Source organism: Mandrillus leucophaeus, unplaced genomic scaffold, assembly GCF_000951045.1.
Source record: "Mandrillus leucophaeus isolate KB7577 unplaced genomic scaffold, Mleu.le_1.0 Scaffold1109, whole genome shotgun sequence".
NCBI classification, from domain to species: domain Eukaryota; kingdom Metazoa; phylum Chordata; class Mammalia; order Primates; family Cercopithecidae; genus Mandrillus; species Mandrillus leucophaeus.
In genome coordinates, this window is record NW_012099310.1 from 35,338 (window position 1) to 52,832 (window position 17,495).

Here is a 17,495-nt window from a genome sequence, read left to right on the forward strand (position 1 = left end):
CATAGGTAGATTCAAAGATGTTCCAATTGGCAATTGGTTGAAAAAGTTAAGTTATTGTCTAAACACAGAGAATCAATGGAAGGGAATGTCTAGGTTAAGATAAGGGGCTGTGAGGCCAGGCACACAGGTGGCTCACACCTGTAATCCCAGCACTTTGGGAGGCCAAGGTGGGCAGATCACCTGAGGCCAGGAGTTCAAGACCAGCCTGGCCAACCTGATGAAACCCTGTCTCTACTAAAAATACAAACAATTAGCCAGCTGTGGCAGGTGTGGTGGCATGCACCTGTGGTCCCAGCTACTCAGGAGGTGAGGCAGGAGAATTGCTTGAACCTGGGAGGTGGAGGTTGCCTTGAGCTGAGATTACGCCACTGCACTCCAGCCTAGGCAACAGAGCGAGACTCTGTCTCAAAAAACAAAAAAACAACAAAGAAAGAAAAGGGGTTATGGAGACCAGGGCTCCCATTATACTTAGGGAGCCTCCAGGTAGCAGGCTTCAGAGAGAATCCATTGTAAATGTGTCTTATCAGAGCTGATTCTCTCCTGGATCAGGAAGAAGGCCTGGAAAAGGAAGGAGATTCTCTTCAGAATGTAGATTTTCCCCGCAAGAGACAGCTTTGCAGGACTACTTCAAGATATGGCAAAGAAATGTAGTGTGTAACAAAGTACTTCCAGGGCTTGCTATCTGTCTTGTGATGCTGTACTAGGGTCAAGTATCTTATTGCTATAGGAGTCAGCTTTGTCAGTCTTGAGATCTGTTTTAATGTTAATGCTGGTCAGTTGGGCCTGAATTCTCCTAAAGGGAGGAGGGTATAATGGGACCGTCCAACCCCCCATCCCATCATGCCTGAACTGGTTCTTTAGGTCAACTTTGTAATGCCCTTGGCTGAGAGGAGGGGAGCATTCAGATGATTGGGGGGTCTCAGAATTTTATTTTTGGTTTTCACCTCCCATACCTGAGGACATGCCAATGTATGGAAAAGGGGAGACTTTAGGTCTACAGTCTAAGTCTGGCTCCTGAAACTCCACACTGATAATGTTGATTACAAGCTTATCTTCCCAAGTGCAGAGCAAAGACTTCCCTTCTCTACCTACCCGGGAGATGTCTGTGGAACTGACTTCTTTAGTCCTTCCTCCTCGTCAGACATTCACCTTATCTTATATAAAATGTAGATTTACTGGGCACCAGCTCAAGGCCCATGGGAATAGAACCGTTCGCCTTACTGCCTACCTGTCCCTCTTCCCACATGCCTTCCCCACTTTAAAGGAATATGTAAATACTAAACCTCCAGAAAACCTCTTCATGAAAACAGCTACATATGTAGCTGTCGCTCTGGGTTTTCCTGGATGCTCCCTAAAGCTGCTTAATAGGCCCTGAGGGTTGAGACGTCTGCCTCAGTCCCTCATCTCGCTTGTCATTACTTACTGAGATAAAGAGCTCTGTTCCTCCTCAGCTCAGTTAAATCTCCATCTGCTGTTTTAACAAATGCAGCTTGAAGACAGATTTGTTTATTTAAGAATTCATCCTGTCAAGGGAGATTGGCCAGCAATGATTAGACCAAGTAAAAGTTGTTTGGGGTTCTCAGGAACCAGAAGTTTGTTTTTAGCAAATGTCTTTTCCCTGCACTCAGCTTGGTTCCTGCCAGAGGAAAAACCTTTTTGTGGCTGCTTGTTTCATGCCAATGCTAGCTTTTGGAGAGAGTTGAGTTTAGGAATCGTAATGTGAAAAATACAGACTCCAGCGTTGTGGGGCTCAGAGCAGCCAGACTTCTCACAAGGGCCCATGCATCTGAAACAAAGATTTGGCCCCTGGGACTGAACATGGCTTCTGAAGTTTCCAAAGATTCCACTTCCTGTTCTCCTAAGCACCTCAAATATTTTATGCCAGAGTGGCCTTTCAGCATAGTCAGGTCACATGCAAATCTGTTTTTTAATCTGTCTGCATCCTGCTCATTCCTTGAAAGTAATTCATACTTTTACTACAAGTTGAGAAATAGGAGATGCAGGGTAGAACTAACGAAAGATCCCTTCCTGTGCCTTCACTGTCTTTGGTCTAAAGATAGATGGTTCTGTGGGCCCATCAGCCCTGTGCGCCTCCTTTATCCTGTTATGTGGGTGCTGGTGAGGCCAGAGCCAGGAGTTGCCTGGGGCCACTCAGCATCACTGTTTTCCCATCCAGATTCCATGTGTCAAATTGTGGGCAGTGAACAGAGGTGAGAATATGTGTGAGTGAGGCTAGTTGAGTGTGGGTTCGTCACCACTGCTGGACAAGGTTCCTCTTACACCTTCCATTCTAACACTTGCCTGTTGTGGTGTCTGGAACCAAATTATGGTTCTAGGCTGGGGCAAGGGCAGCAGTGTCGTAAAGCTCCAGCACTGAATGCAGCCCCGTGCCCAGAGTCAGGAGGGTGGGGACACAGTGCCGTTGTCACACCCTGCTGGCCAACATGGGTTATTTGCAAAGAACCCAGATTTAAAATGAGTTCGAATATGTTCTATTCAATATAGAATTTCAAAAATGGAAGGGATCTTGGGATTCATCTGATTTCATGCCCCGATTTTACATAAGAAGAAACTGAGGCCCAGCAGGTGTTGATGGAGACAGCCTGAGGTGCTTGCTACTGCGTCCCGTCTCCCTTTTGACCAGACATGCTGCTTCATGTTCCTAACTGGTGTCATGTGCGTATTCCGTCAGTCACACCTGACTTCGGGCTTGCGAGCTGAGAACGTTTCTTTTATATCTTTTGTATTCCATCAGATTATCTAAGATTTACCTAGAGCAGACATTATTGAGTAATTGCTTATTCCTTCAAAAAGCTGTTTGTCAATGAAACCTACAGGAAGATGTGATTTTTTTTAACCCATCAGATTGTAAAAAATATCTGAAAGTTGGATAATGTGCTATGTTGCCAAGGGACAGAGAGGCAGCCTCATCTGTTGCTCATGGGACTGTGCATTGGTGTAACTTCTGTGGAAGACGTTTTAGCGATAGCTTTCCATATGGAAAAGATGCACACTCATGACCCAAGGGCTCCACTTCTAGGAATTTATCCCTCAGAGGTTATTTATTACAGCATTGTTTATATTAGCAAAAGATTGTGTGTTAGGCTGCTCTTGCATTGCTATAAAGAAATATCTGAGACTGGGTAATTTATAAAGGAAAGAGGTTTAATTGGCTCACCGTTCTGCAGGCTGTACAAGCATGGCACAGTCATCTGCCCTGCTTCTGATGAGGCCTCAGGAAGCTTCCAGTCATGGTGGAAGGTGAAGGGAGAGCAGGTACTGAGAGCGGGAGCGAGGGAGGCAGGGAGATGCCACACATTTTTAAACTACCAGATCTCTCATGGACTCAGAGCAAGAGCTCAGTCATTATTGTGAGGACAGCATCAAGCCATTCATGCCAGGTTTGCCCCTGGGACCTAAACACCTCTCATCAGGCCTTACCTCCAACATGGGATCACATTTCAACATGAGATTTGGAGGGGACGGACATCCAAACCACAGCAGATTGGAAACAACCTAAGTGTCTATTGATAGGAGGCTGGTTAAGCTGCCACACACTCATCGCTGGGGTCCTGTGTGCCCACAGCGGATGGCGTGGCAGGATCAGGACTGAGTGAGGCTGGGATCTCACAGATGTTGTGGCAGAGGGACCAGAGCGCTCAACCCTGAGAGCAGGAGAGCAGTCACTAGACTGATTCCAGACTCCACATGGGTGTCGATGGATTTCTTGTATCGGCAGAGCCTGGCAGGGCAACCCAACCGTGGTGAAGATGACAGGCTTCCCAGTCAGGCTGACTTGGGCTTCACGTCAGCTCCAGTATCTGCATCTGAGACCTCAAGTTCCCCAATGTTAAAACAAAATTGCTTATTCCTCCAAAAAGCTGTTTGTCAATGAAACCTATAGGAAGATGTGATTTTTTATTTAACTTATCAGATTGTAAAAAAATATCTGAAAGTTGGATAATGTGCTGTGGATGAAACCAACATATATGTATATCTCATAATATCACAATAGTATGCAAAAACTTTCCTTCTGGATAGCTCTGTTCCTCCCCTCTTTATGCTGTTATTATCACAAATTACATCTTTAAACATTTTGTACTCATCAAGATAGATATATAATTATCGTATTGTGCAAATTATGTATAATTGGTCTTTTATACCAAATGAAGGGGAATGAAGTTAAATACAAAAATTGATTAATATTAACTTTTGTATTTACTGATACGGTTACCATTATTGGTACTTTTTATTTCTTCATATTGATTTTAGTCTAGCATCCTTTTGTTTTAGCCTGAAGGACTCTCTTTAGTATTTCTTGTTGGTTAGATCTGCTACTGAAGAACTCTCTCAGTTTTTGTTTACTTGAAAATGTCTTAATTTCTCCTTTACTTAAAAAGATGACTTTATTGGCCAGGCGCGGTGGCTCACGCCTGTAATCCCAGCACTTTGGGAGGCTGAGGCGGGCAGATCACAAGGTCAGGAGATTGAGACCATCCTGGCCAACATGGTGAAACCCCGCCTCTACTAAAAAAAATACAAAAAATTAGCCGGACGTGGTAGTGGGCACCTGTAGACCCAGCTACTCGGGAGGCTGAGGCAGGAGAATGGTGTGAAGCTGGGAGGCGGAGCTTGCAGTGAGCCGAGATCATACCACTGCACTCTAGCCTGGGTGACAGAGTGAGACTGTCTCAAAAGAAAAAAAAAGACTATTTTCTAGAGCCGGTTTTGGTTCATGGCAATATTGAGCAGGATAGAAGAGAGATCCCACACGCCCTCCGCTTCTGCCGTGCACAGCCTCCTTCACCATCAGTGTCCTGCCCCAGCTTGGTGCTTTCATTGTACTTGTTGAACCCACATCGACACATCATCCCCCTCCAGAGACCAAGGTTTATATTAGGGTTTATTCTTGGTGGTGTACATTCTGTGGGTTTTAACAAATGTAAAATGACATGCATCCGCTATTGTAGTATATTACGGAAAAGTTCTACTAACCTGAAATTTCTCTGTACTCCCCCTGTTCATCCCTCCTTTCCCTCCACTCCTGGCAACCACTGATCTTTTTACCATCTCCACACTTTTCGCCTTTACAAAGTCATATAGTTGGAATTGTATAGAATGTAGCCTTTCACATTGCCTTCTGTCACTTAGCAATATGCATCTAAGATTCCTTTATGTATTTTCGTGCCTTCATAGTTCAGAAATTTTCTTTTTTCTTTTTCTTCTTTTCATGTTAGATGAGTAATGCCCCCATCATCATAACAAGGTTTCAGGGTAGCACGTCTCACACATGCATGTGAACACCCAGCTATCACACTTACGAACTACAAGAGGATCACTTATTTCTTCTTAGTGCTGAATAATAGTCCATTATCTGATGTACCAGTTTATCTATTCAACTACTGAAAGACACCTTAGTTGCACCCAAGTTTTGGCAGTTCTGAATGAAGCTGCGATAAATATCCAGGTACAGTTTTTGTGTGGACATAAGTTTTCAACTTATTTAAGGAAATACCAAGGAGTACAATTGTTGGATTGCATTGTAAGAATATGTTTGGTTTTGTAAGAAACTGCCAAACTGTCTTCCAGAGAGGCTGTCCCATTTACATTCCCAGCAACAGTGAACATGAGTTTCAGTTGCTCCTGATTCTTGTCAGTATTTGGTGGTATTAGTATTTTGCATTTTGGCTATGCTAATGGGTGTGTCATGGTGTCTCTTTGTTTTGTTTGTGGTTCCCGTGGGGCATATAATGTTGAGCATCTTCATATGCATATTTGCCATTTGTATATGTTCTTAGGTGAGATGTTCACATCTTCTGCCCATTGTTCAATTGAGGCTTTTTTCTTATTGTTGAGTTTTTGTTGTTGTTGTTGTTTTTTGAGACAGAGTCTTGCTCTTGTTGCCCAGGCTGGAGTGCAGTGGCGTGATCTCGGCTCACTGCAATCTTGCCTCCTGGGTTCAAGTGATTCTTCTGCCTCAGCCTTCCGAGTAGCTGGGATTACAGCCGTGTGCCACCACGCCTGGCTAGTTTTGTATTTTTAGTAGAGATGAAGTTTCACCATGTTGGCCAGGCTGGTCTTGAACTCCTCACCTCAGGTGATCCACTCACCTTGGCCTCCCAAAGTACTGGCATTATAGGTGTGAGCCACCATGCCCGGCCTTGTTGAGTTTTAAGAGTGCTTTGGGCCAGGTGCTCACACCTGTAATCCCAGCACTGTGGGAGGCTGAGGCAGGTGGATCACAAGAGGTCAGGAGTTTGAGACCAGCCTGACCAACATGGTGAAACCCTGTCTCTACTAAAAGTACAAAAATTAGCTGAGCGTGGTGGTGCATGCCTGTAATCCCAGCTACTTGGGAGGGTGAGGCAGGAGAATTGCTTTAATCCGGGAGGCAGAGGTTGCAGTGAGTTGAGATGGCGCCATTACACTCTAGCCTGGGCAAGAGAGCCAGACTCCGTCTCAGAAAAAAAAAAAAAGAAAGAAAGAAAATCAATGGACTGTAAATCCAAGGGTTTATTTCTGGACTCTCAATGCTATTCCATTTGTCTGTGTGTCTGTCTTTATGCTAGTACCATACTGCACTGTACCTTTGTAGTAAGTTTTGCAATTGAGTGGGAATATCTAGCTCTTCTTTTCCAGGATTGTTTTGGTGATTCTTGGTCCCTTGAATTTCCATCTGAATTTTAAGGTCAACTAGTTAATTTCTCTAAAGAAGCCAGCTGGGATTTTGGTAGAGAATGCATCAACTCTGTGATGGGTGAGGGAGTTACAGCCGTCTTAACAACACTGAGACTTGGGATGTTGTATTAGTTACTAGGGCTGCTGTACCAAATTACAACAAATTGAGTTACGGTTAAACAACAGAAATCTATCCTGTGACAGTCATGGAGGCCAAAAGTCTAAACACAAGGTGTTGGCAGGGCTGCTTGCTCTCTCTAGATTCCAGGGAAGAATTTGTGCCTTGGCTTGTTCAGCTTCTGGGGGCTGCAGGCATTCCTTGGCTTATGGCTGCGTCACTCCAGCCTCTGCGTCTTGTCACACAGCCCTCTCCTCTTCTCTCTCAAAATTCTTTCTGCCTTTCATGAGGCTATATGTAATTACATCACATCCCACCTGGATAATCTTGGATAAACTCCTCCTCTCAAGATCCTTAATCTACTTAACTTTCTTTGCTATTAATATGTAAGATAATATTCACAGGTTCCAGATATTAAGAAGTGAATATATCTTTGAGGAACTACCACAGATGTGTCTCCATTTATTTAGTTGCTTTTAAACTTTTTTTTTTTTTTGGAGACATAGCCTTGCCCTGTTGCCCAGGGTCCAGGCTGGAGTGCAGTGGTGCAGTCTTGGCTCACTGCAGCCTCAATCTCTCAAGCTCAAGAGATCCTGCAACTTCAGCCTCCCAAGTAGCTGGGACTATAGGTGCACGCTACTATGCCCGGCTGATTTTTTTCATTTTTTGTAAAGATGAGGTCTCACTATGTTACCAAGGCTGGTCTTGAAATCCTGGGCTAAAGCAGTCTGCCTGCCTTGGCTTTCCAAAGTGCTAGGATTACAGATACCAGCCACCACACCTGGCTTAAGTTTCTTTCAACTATGTTTGTTTCCAGAGTATAGGTTTTACATTTTTAAATTAAATTTATACCTAAGTATTTTATTCTTTTTGATGCTCTAGTAGGATTGTTCATTGCATGTATATAGAAATAAAATTGAATTTTTTTTTTTTTTTTTTTTTTGAGACAGAGGATCTCTCTGTAGCCTAGGCTAGAGTGCAGTGGCATGATCTTGGCTCACTGCAACCTCCGCCTCCTGGGTTCAAGTGATTCTCTTGCCTCAGCCTCCTGAGTCGCTGGGATTACAGGCGTTCACCATCACAACTAATTGTTTTGTATTAGTAGAGATGGAATTTCACCATGTTGGCCAGGCTGGTCTTGAACTCATGGCCTCAAGTAATACACCCCCCTCAGCCTCCCAAAGTGCTGGCCTTATAGGCATGAGCCACCGTGCCCGTCCTACAATTGAATTTTTTATATCTGCCTTGTTTTTTTTTTTTGAGACAGGGCTCTGTCACCCAGACTGGACTGCACTGGCACAATCTTGCTCACTACAACCTCTGCCTCCTAGGTTCAAGTGATTCTTCTGCCTCAGCCTCCTGAGTAGCTGAGATTACAGGCAGCCACCACCCCCACCTGGCTAATTTTTGTAATTTTAGTAGAGATGGGGTTTCACCATGTTGGCCAGGCTGGTCGCAAACTCCTGACCTCAAGTGATCCGCCCGCCTTGGCCTTCCAAAGTGCTGGGACCACAGGTGTGAGCTACCACACCCCTTTGCTCATTTTTGAATTGGGTTTTTATTGTTAACTTGTAGTGTTTTTTATTCTGGATATTAATTCTTTATCAGGTATTTTCTATTGCATAGATTCTCTCTCTTCTTAAGAGACAAAGTTTTGCTATTTGCCTGGGCTGGACTTGAAGCACCTGGGCTTAAGCAATTCTACTGCCTCAGCCTCCCAAGTAGCTGGTACTACAGGCACACACCACTGTGTGTCCATCTGTGTTTCTCTCTCTTAATAGTGTCTTTAAAAAGTGTTTTTTGGCCAGGCGCGGTGGCTCACGCTTGTAATCCCAGCACTTTGGAAGCCCAAGGCAGGTGGATCACTTGAGGTCAGGAGTCTGAGACCAGCCTCACTAACATGGTGAAACCCTGTCTCTACTAAAAAAAAAAATACAAAATTAGCTGGGTGTGGTGGCACACGCCTGTAATCCCAGCTACTGAGGAGGTTGAGGCAGGAGAATCGCTTGAACTTAGGAAGCAAGAGGTTGCAGTGAGCTGAGATTGTGCAGTTGCACTCCAGCCTGGGCAACAAGAGCAAAACTCTGTCTCAAAAAAAAAAAAAAAGTTTTTTTGGCTGCGCGCGCTGGCTCATGCCTGTTACCCCAGCACTTTGGGAGGCCAAGGCAAAAGGATTGCTGGAACACAGGAGTTTGAGAGTAGCCTAGGCAATATAATGAGACCCCCATGTCAACAAAAAAAATTAAAAAAAAAAAAAATAGCCAGGAGTGGTGGTGTACATCTGTATTCCCAGCTACTCAGGAGCCTGAGGTAGGAGGATCACTTGAACCCTGGAGGTTGAGGATACAGTGAAACATGATTGTACTGCTGCCCTCCAACCTGGACCATAGGCAAGATTCTATCTCAAAAAAAGAAAAATATTTTTAATTATTATGGACACATAATAGTTATGCATATTTATGAGGTACATGTGATGTTTCGATACAGGCATATGATGTATAATAGTCAAATCAAGGTATTTGGAGTATCTGTTCTCTTGGTAGTGTCTTTTGATGCACAAAATTTTTAATTTTGATGAAAATTTATCTGATTTTATTTTTCCTGTTGTTACCTGTGCTTTTGGTGCCATCCAGAAATGCTTGCCAAATCCAGTGTCCTGAATCTTTTCTCCTAAGTTTTCTTTTAAGAGTTTTATAGTTTTAGCCTTTACCTTTTTGTTTAACCCATTTTTATTTATTGTTTATTTTTTTAGATGGAGTTTCGCTCTTGTCACCCAGGCTGGAGTGCAGTGGTGCGATCTCAGTTCACTGCAGGCTCTGCCTTCTGGGTTCAAGTGATTCTCCTGCCTAAGCCTCCTGAGTAGCTGGGATTACAGGTGCCTGCCACCAGGCCCGGCTAATTTTTTGTATGTTTAGTAGAGACAGGGTTTTGCCATGTTGGGCAGGCTGATCTTGAACTCCTGACCTGAGGTGATCCACCCACCTTGGCCTCCCGAAGTGCTGGGATTACAGGCCTGAGCCACCACACCTGGCCTAATTTTTATATATGATGTAAGGTAAGAGTCCAGCTTCATTCTTTCCATTACTACAGTGTTTTGATTACTCTGTGGCCTTGTAGTGAGCTCCAGAACTGGGAAGTTTGAGTGCTCCAACTTGGTTCTTCTTTTTCAAGATTGTTTTGGCTATTAGGGGTCACTCAATATTTTATATAAATTCAAGGATGGGCTTTTTCATTTCTCCAAAATGTGACTTCGGGATTTTGTTGGGGATTGCATTGAATTTGTTTGAAAGTATTTTATTCCTTTTGATGCTATTATGAATGGAGTTGTTTTCCTAATTTCCTTTTCAGGTTGTTCATTGCTGGTATATAGAATTGTAACTGATTTTTTGTTTGTTTGTTTGTTTGTTTTTGAGACACAGTCTCACTCTGTTGCTGTGGCTGGAGTGCAGTGGCATAGTCTTCGCTCACTGCAGTCTCTGCCTCCTGGGCTCAAGTGATCCACCTGTTACTGGTGGAGGGTGTTGACTTCAAGTTGTCCAGCTTCTTGGCATTTTGAACAAAGAATTGGACAAAACACCCAGCAAAGCAAAGAAAGAATGAAGCCATGAAAGAGCCAAAGCAAGGATTTATTGAAAACGAAAGTACACTCCACGGTGTGTGGTGGGAGCGGGCTGAGCAGTGCCTCAAGGGCCTGCATACAGAATATTCTGTCCCAAATCCTCCAGCTAGAGGTTTGCCATTGGCCACTTCATGCTCACCTCATGGAAATGAAGTGGTGGCCTGCAGTCGGTTGCTTTCAGCATCAATCAGAGGCTGAAATGGAGTTACAAATGTTACACTCTTGTGCAACATCTGATTGGTTGCATTTTGCAGCCAATCAGAGGCTAAGGTAAAGTTACGAAGTTGCAAAAGAGGACTCCACCCACAATCAGTATGATTGGTTGGGGACAGCCAATTTCCCATCTACCACGCAGAAAAGGTTGGGGGTTTGCAAAGGGAGTAGCCTCTGGTCCTTTTGTTACTTAGGCGTTGAAAGTTAGGGTTTTCCTTTCAATTTAGTTGGGCATGAAACAGCCATAGGTTCCCTCCCCCAGACCCTATTCTCCTGCCTCACTCCTACCTCAGTCTCCTGAGTAGCTGGGACTACGGGCACAGAGCACCACGCCCCCACGCCTGGCTAAGTTTTGTATATTTTGTAGAAATGGGGTTTCGCCATGTTGTCCAGGCTAGTCTGGTTCTCCAGAGCACAAGCTGTCTGTGTGCCTTAGCCTCCCGAAGTGCTGGGATTACAGGCATGAGCCACCACACCCGGCTGCAACTGATATTTAAGTGCTCATTTTGTATCCTGCAATTTTGCTGAATTCACTTATTGTTTCTAACAGGCAGGTGGGTATTTGGGAGGGGGATGTGTGTGTCTGTGTAATCTTTAGGATTTTCTACAGCCATATTTCTTTTTCTTTCTTTCTTTCTTTTTTTTTTTTTTTTGAAGACAGAGTCTTGCTCTGTTGCCCAGGCTGAAGTGCAATGGCGTGATCTTGGCTCACTGCAGCCTCCACCTCCCGGGTTCAAGCAATTCTCCTCTCCTCTTCTCTCTGCCTCAGCCTCCCAAGTAACTGGGATTACAGGCAAGTAGTGCCTGCCACTACCCCTGGCTAACTTTTGTATTTTTAGTAGAGGGGGGGTTTCACCATGTTGACCAGGTTGGTCTTGAACTCCTGACCTCAAGTGATCTGCCTGCCTCAGCCTCCAAAAGTGCTGGGATTACAGGCTTGAGCCACCATGCCTGGGCATTTTTTTTTTTTTTTTTATTAGTGAAAGCAAGTTTATTAGAGAAGTGAAGAAACAAAAGAATGGCTATTCCGTAGAGCAGCTCCGAGGGCTGCTGGTTGGCTGCTTTCAGAATTCTCTATTTACCTTTAGGGTTTGACCATATGGCTATAGTGAGTCTCAGTGTGGGTCTCTTTAAGACTATTCTTTCTGGGTTTCTTACCTTTTGGATCAAAATATGCATGTCTTTCATCAGATTTGAGAAGTTTTGGGCCATTTTTTCTGTGAATGTTTTTTTCTGCCCCATTCTAGTCTCCTCTGATGTGTATGATTGTTCACTTGACCTTTAGACTGTGTTCATTTTTCTTCATTCTTTTTCTTCATTCTTCAAATTGTATAATCTTTCTTGTGTGCAGTGACTGAAGTTTTTGTTCTTCACAGTCAGCCAGTGACCTGACAAAGTTTCTTCCTTCCCAAAAAGTACTCCCATCCCTTTGTATCTCCTGATAGATGCTTTTGAGGGAAGCTTCTGTAGCCCAGGAAGGCTGAATGCAAGGCAAGGTCTGCTTCATTCCCTAAAGGAACCACTAGACCAACCAAAACCCTGAACCTGTGCTTTGGAGGACAGGGTCCCCACTGCCCACTCTGGCACCAGCTGGATATCCCAGGAGTGCAGGCTGCTGTCCTCCAGCTCTAGGGCAGCAGGAACAGGGGCTGAGGAACAGGGTTGGTAGCAGGCCCATAAGGATCTGAAATGATTCCAGAGTTTTGAAATAGTTGATTGCAGGTGCTCAGTAGTTTCTGTGGGAGCGTCTGACCCCCTAGACCTTCCCGCTCCACTATTGTGCACAATGTCATTCCTCCCAGTGTTTTTGATCATACACAGATGATTCTTGTCTTATTACAGCTATTACAGTGGTAGCTGCAAATGTGCTCTTCTTGTTCTCTCATTTCTTCTATTTCTGTTATTGGCTATTTCCAGTAAAAAAGAGGAACTGTTGCTTTCTTTACAGTAGATTTATGTTAGAAGTCGATATTGATGCTGAGAATAAAGTTTCCTATTTTTGTAATGATATATATAGAGAGAGCTCATTTTATATACATAGAAGTGTATGTGGATAATCTCATGTCTATAATTGTATGGGTATTTTGTAATTATATGGATACACATATATATTTGCTATAGTCTTAGCATGAATATAATTATGTATGGATATAAAAGTCTTTACATATATTGACATACAATAGGAACTTACAGCATTAGCTGTATATGATTATTTATCTTGGAAGCTATAAAAGCCCACCCAGCTTGTAGATGGTTAGAAACATGTGTACAGTCCCAGACACAGTTGCCTGTTTAATGGGGCATGGTAACATTTATTCAGTACTTGCCATCTATTAGGCACAGGTCTCAGTACCTAACATGTTAGCATGCTTAGCATTAGCTCTTTTAATGCTCATAATGTCCTAATTGGGTTGTTCAGATCAGGAAACTGAGGTTCAGGGAGGTGAAGTAACATGTCCAAGGCCACAGAGCTAGAAAGTGGCAGAACCCACATTAAAACCAGAGACTTTGACAGCACAGTCTGGCATTGATAGGTACTGAGATGTCTTTTTTTAGGAGATCATAGAAAGATAGGTGTTCTAGGACAGTTTTAACATTTGGTATCTTTGTAGTTTTTAGTCTGAAAATCTACTTTGTAGGGAAAGTAAGTATTATACTGATTAACACTTAAATGAGGTATAAGCTTATTTTTATATTTTTGGGACTGGAACAATAAAAAAGCTTCTTAAACCTTATTTGATTTTTTTTAAAAAAAGGGATAGCCTTTCAAACTTGATTGTTGAGATATTTCAGGCCCGTGCCTGCAAAACGAATAAATAGCAAAAATTTTGAAAAATTAGCAAAAACCATGAAAACAGTTAAAGCAGAAGTTAATCCTAATAGCTCAGAACTGCCCGAGTGTGAAGCTTGATTCCCGCTGGCAAGGCCATTTGAAGTAGCACTGAGGTCCGCTCAGCTGGAAGGTAGGCGCCAGCTTCAGTGTTTTATTGGGGTTATAACATCTTTCCAGATAAAAAAGGAGCACCCTCAAAGGGCTGCCTCAGCCCTGTTCTTTCTGGGTGAGCGGGATTTACAGAGAGCCTTGTTGGGAATGGCTTCTTGTTACAGACACTCTGGGTCCCTAGGTGATCAGCACACCTAGGCTGCCTCCGAGTGGTCATGAATCCCTTCTCTGCCCTTAATGCCCAGTGGATTCTGGGGGGCATAGCTTAAATTCCCTTGTCACTGTGCATAAATTAACTAAATTAAATGCAAACCAACACCTTGCTCCTCCGGCCTCCAGAGGGCTGCACGGTCCTGCAGAGCGATGGCCACATCATCTGTCTTTGGGGCAGTGTCCAGTTTGCTGGGGGACAGGCTTTTCGCCTCTGGATGAAAACAGGATTTTCTTTCACTTGCTGGCAAAGTTTATGTTTGTATCTTAAATTAAGCTTTATAGCATTAGGATTATTGAGAGCCTACTCATTCCAGTTTCCAAAAATGAAACTAAGAGAAACTGTGTTGCTTTTTATCAATTTTGTAGTCAGCTGCTGAATGCTGACCAGGTTTTCCAGTGATTTTGATGTGCAAACATTTTATGCACATGTGGAATACTGAGTATTAATAATTCAGTTTGCATGAAGAAGAAACTGAAGAGGTCTCTGAACTGCTCAGGTAAACAGTGTGTATTATTATAGTGAGCTGCTTGTTGTGAGACTGCACTGAGGCGCCTGCGCAGGCCTGGGAGCTCCCGGGAACCCGCAGGGGTGTGCAGTGCTGGACGAATGTCTTGGTCCTGAGAGTTCAGGGAAAGCTCCCTGTTTCTTTCCTCCTCCCCGAGGTCTGTGGAAGGATGATAGAGAAGGGGTGTCCTTGCCTCTACCTTCACGCAGAGGCTTTGGGAAGTCTAAACAGAGGGCTGTGGGTGGGCAGCTCACGTGCTGTGGCCTCCCTGGGGAGAGGTGGGCGGCTGTCTTTCTCCCGTCAGTGTTCTGTCATTTGCATTGGTTGTATTTCCAAGTAGGGAGGGAGGGGAAGGCTGATTTGCAGCAAGGCACCCCTGGAAATAGGGTTTGAGCAGCATGAGGCTCGGATTCTGGGCACCTGTATGTACGTGGGATGGTAGTTCTGGTGTCCCTGGTGGCAGTATTACAGCGTGTAGTGAGTGAGCAGCAGTCTCTGTATGGAGCGCCTGGCCCTTTCAGTCATCGCCTCCTTAGTAGCAGGTTTTTAGTCCACCCTGTAGACCATGAGGCCGCAAGTGGCAGGAGCTGGGACTTGCCCAGAGCTGAGCTGCCTGCCTTGGCCACGCAGGGGCCCTGCGGCCTCTCAGCGAGGTGTGGGCCAGGTTGCTGGTTTTCTGTGGCTATGGAGTCAGCATTGCCAACGTCTGTCTATCCAGGGTTGTCTGCATGGGTCAGGAAGATCCCACTGCTATGAACCCTGTCATGTGACCTTGGCCTCTCTCCGTTGACCCTGGCAGCAGGAGCATGGCTGTTTGTTGACTCCTTACCCCTGCTGTCCCAGCTGATTCCATGAGTGTGCACACAGCTGTGCTGTAGGGAAATCGGACACTGGATTCTGGGCATCAGCACTGCTAGGGCTAGCTGACCCCAGTCCTGCCCATGTTAGTGTACGTTTTGGTAACATTTATCAAGTGCCTGCCGGTCACTAAGGGCAACACTCATGTCATTTGACCAAACACTGCAGGTCAGTGGGCAGGGCCTCTCCAGCAGCAGCTGACAGCCCAAGAGCCCTGGCTGGCAAGTGTCTTCTGCTGCCACCCTGAAGCCCAGCTCCGTTCTCCCTTACCCTGTGTTCCCCAGCCCTGTGCTCCCCAGCCCTGTGCTCCCAAGTTCTGTGCTTCCCCACCCCTGTGCTCCCCAGTTCTGTGCTCTCCCCAGTTCTGTGCTACCCACCCCTGTGCTCCCCAGTTCTGTGCTCCCCAGCCCTGGGGAGAGTTAGGACAGCTGTCTTTCTCCCCAGTTCTGTGCTCCCCAGCCCTACTGTGACCTTGAGGGGAGGCCGTGTCCATGCCTGGGAGCAGAGGCCATGCCATGGTTGGCCAGCCACACATGGCAGCCTAGGACCATGTCTGCCCTGGCTGTGCCCCTGAGGGCTACCCACCGTCTACACCAGATCCAGGGCGTCAAAGGATTCCTTACTCAGAGGAAGCTGGGGTGAGCTGAGAGAACTCTGGAAAGCAAATGTGGGTATAATTTATGTTGTGGGGGAAGAAAGAAAATATATCACGCAGTATTTTTATAGGACCTGGCAGACTCCTCCCTTCCATGGTGGTCCACTGTCCAGGAGCGAGGCCTTTTCATAGGACCACAGGCCACAGCAGAGGTAGGGGAGCCCACCCCTCTCAGCCCCTGCTTTCCGAGGAAGAAGCTGGACAGAAACAACTCCCCTCGCCTGGCGACCACAGGAGTCCCCCCTCAGGACAGGGCTAGAGGTGCACAGTCCACGCCCATGCCTCCCTGCCCTTCATTCGGCGACACATGTTCATCTTCCAGTGGCACTGCGGGGTTGGGATGGGCCAGGGGCAGCCACCAACATCTCACACCGAGGTGTCTTTCACCCAGATAAGCCATGCTCCAACCCCAGGGAAGTCCCCAGCCTGGGCAGGGCACCGTGTTGGTCCTGTGAATGCTGCTGGGGCGGGTAGAGACTGGGTCCCTGAGAAAGGGGGAGGGAGAGAGACCAAGCGGCAAGCATGCGAGTGTAGATGTGCAATTAACGTGACGTGCATTTTGACTCTTGTCAGGAGCCCCGTTAATGGTGGCCTGTGGTGCCACCGTGGGCCTGAAGGAGACAGTGTCCTGAGGTAGCTGCGCCCCCCACAATGGGACGGTGAAAGCACAAAGCTCGTTTCTGGGTTCCTCCTCCCCAGAACCACCCTCCACTGGCAGCAGCCCAGGGCCGTCCCTCCAGGGGGCCTCCCCGTGACGTGCCCCTGTCCCCTGCAGAGGGTGGTGCTACCTGACAGCCACGCTGCTGTGCATGTGCGGTGCTGCATCTGTGAAGTTCAGTGTTTACTCCAGTATTCTGTACTCTGTTTTACTTTTGTGTGTGGGGAGGACTGGCTCCATAATGAACCTCACGCCTCCCCAGGAGCACTGCTGTGTTGTATGTGCAGAGCCAGCAGGTGCGCGGCTCTTTGACGTCAGTTTTTGTTTTGTCAAATAACATACTTACATGGCTTAAAAATGAAAACATTCAGGCCAGATGTGGTGACTCACACCTGTAATCCCAGCCCTCTGGGAGGCCAAGGTAGAAGGATCACTTGAGCCCAGGAGTTTGAGACCAGCCCGGGTAACATAGGGAGGCCCCATCTGTACAGAACAATTTAAAAGTAACCGGGCAGGGTGATACGCACCTGTAGTCCCAGCTTCTTGGGGGCTGAGGTGAGAGGATCGCTTGAGCCCAGGAGGTTGAGGCTGCAGTGAGCTGTGATCAACACCACCGCACCGCAGCCGACACGAGGGAGACTCTGTTTCAAAAACAAAGAAAGGCAGAAAGTTTAAAAAAGTGTATGTTGACATCAACTACCCTGCTCTGTTGCCTTCATCTCTCCATGTGTCTCCTTAGAGGCAACCACGTTTCAGTCTTAGACATTTCTCCTGATACTCATGTCCATACCCTAACTATACTGTTTTATGGCATACAGAATATGGACACGGTAATTGAACCTCATTCTGCTGTTATTTCTTATACTCTTTAGGCTCCCCAGTGGCCACTGTGCATTTTTGCTGTTGTCACTGCATAACATTGTCCACTGCAGAACCAACAGGTTGGCCGTGATTATACTTCTACTCTTTTGCTGGGTTTGGCTTTATAGAGGCTGATGTTGTCTGGGATTTTACTGGCTTATCGTTTTGTTTT

General features: G+C 45.7%; 1 protein-coding gene across 1 annotated transcript in view; it reads left to right on the top strand.

Moving 5' to 3' along the window:
* Window positions 1-13,941: 13,941 nt before the first annotated feature.
* Window positions 13,942-17,495, top strand: part of NINL (ninein-like) — an 85,327-nt gene continuing 81,773 nt past the window's right edge. The window contains exon 1 of the mRNA XM_011992878.1: window positions 13,942-14,282. Within this exon, the coding sequence (XP_011848268.1) occupies window positions 14,246-14,282 (37 nt within the window). The 5' untranslated portion in view covers window positions 13,942-14,245. The remainder of the gene's footprint in view (window positions 14,283-17,495) is intronic.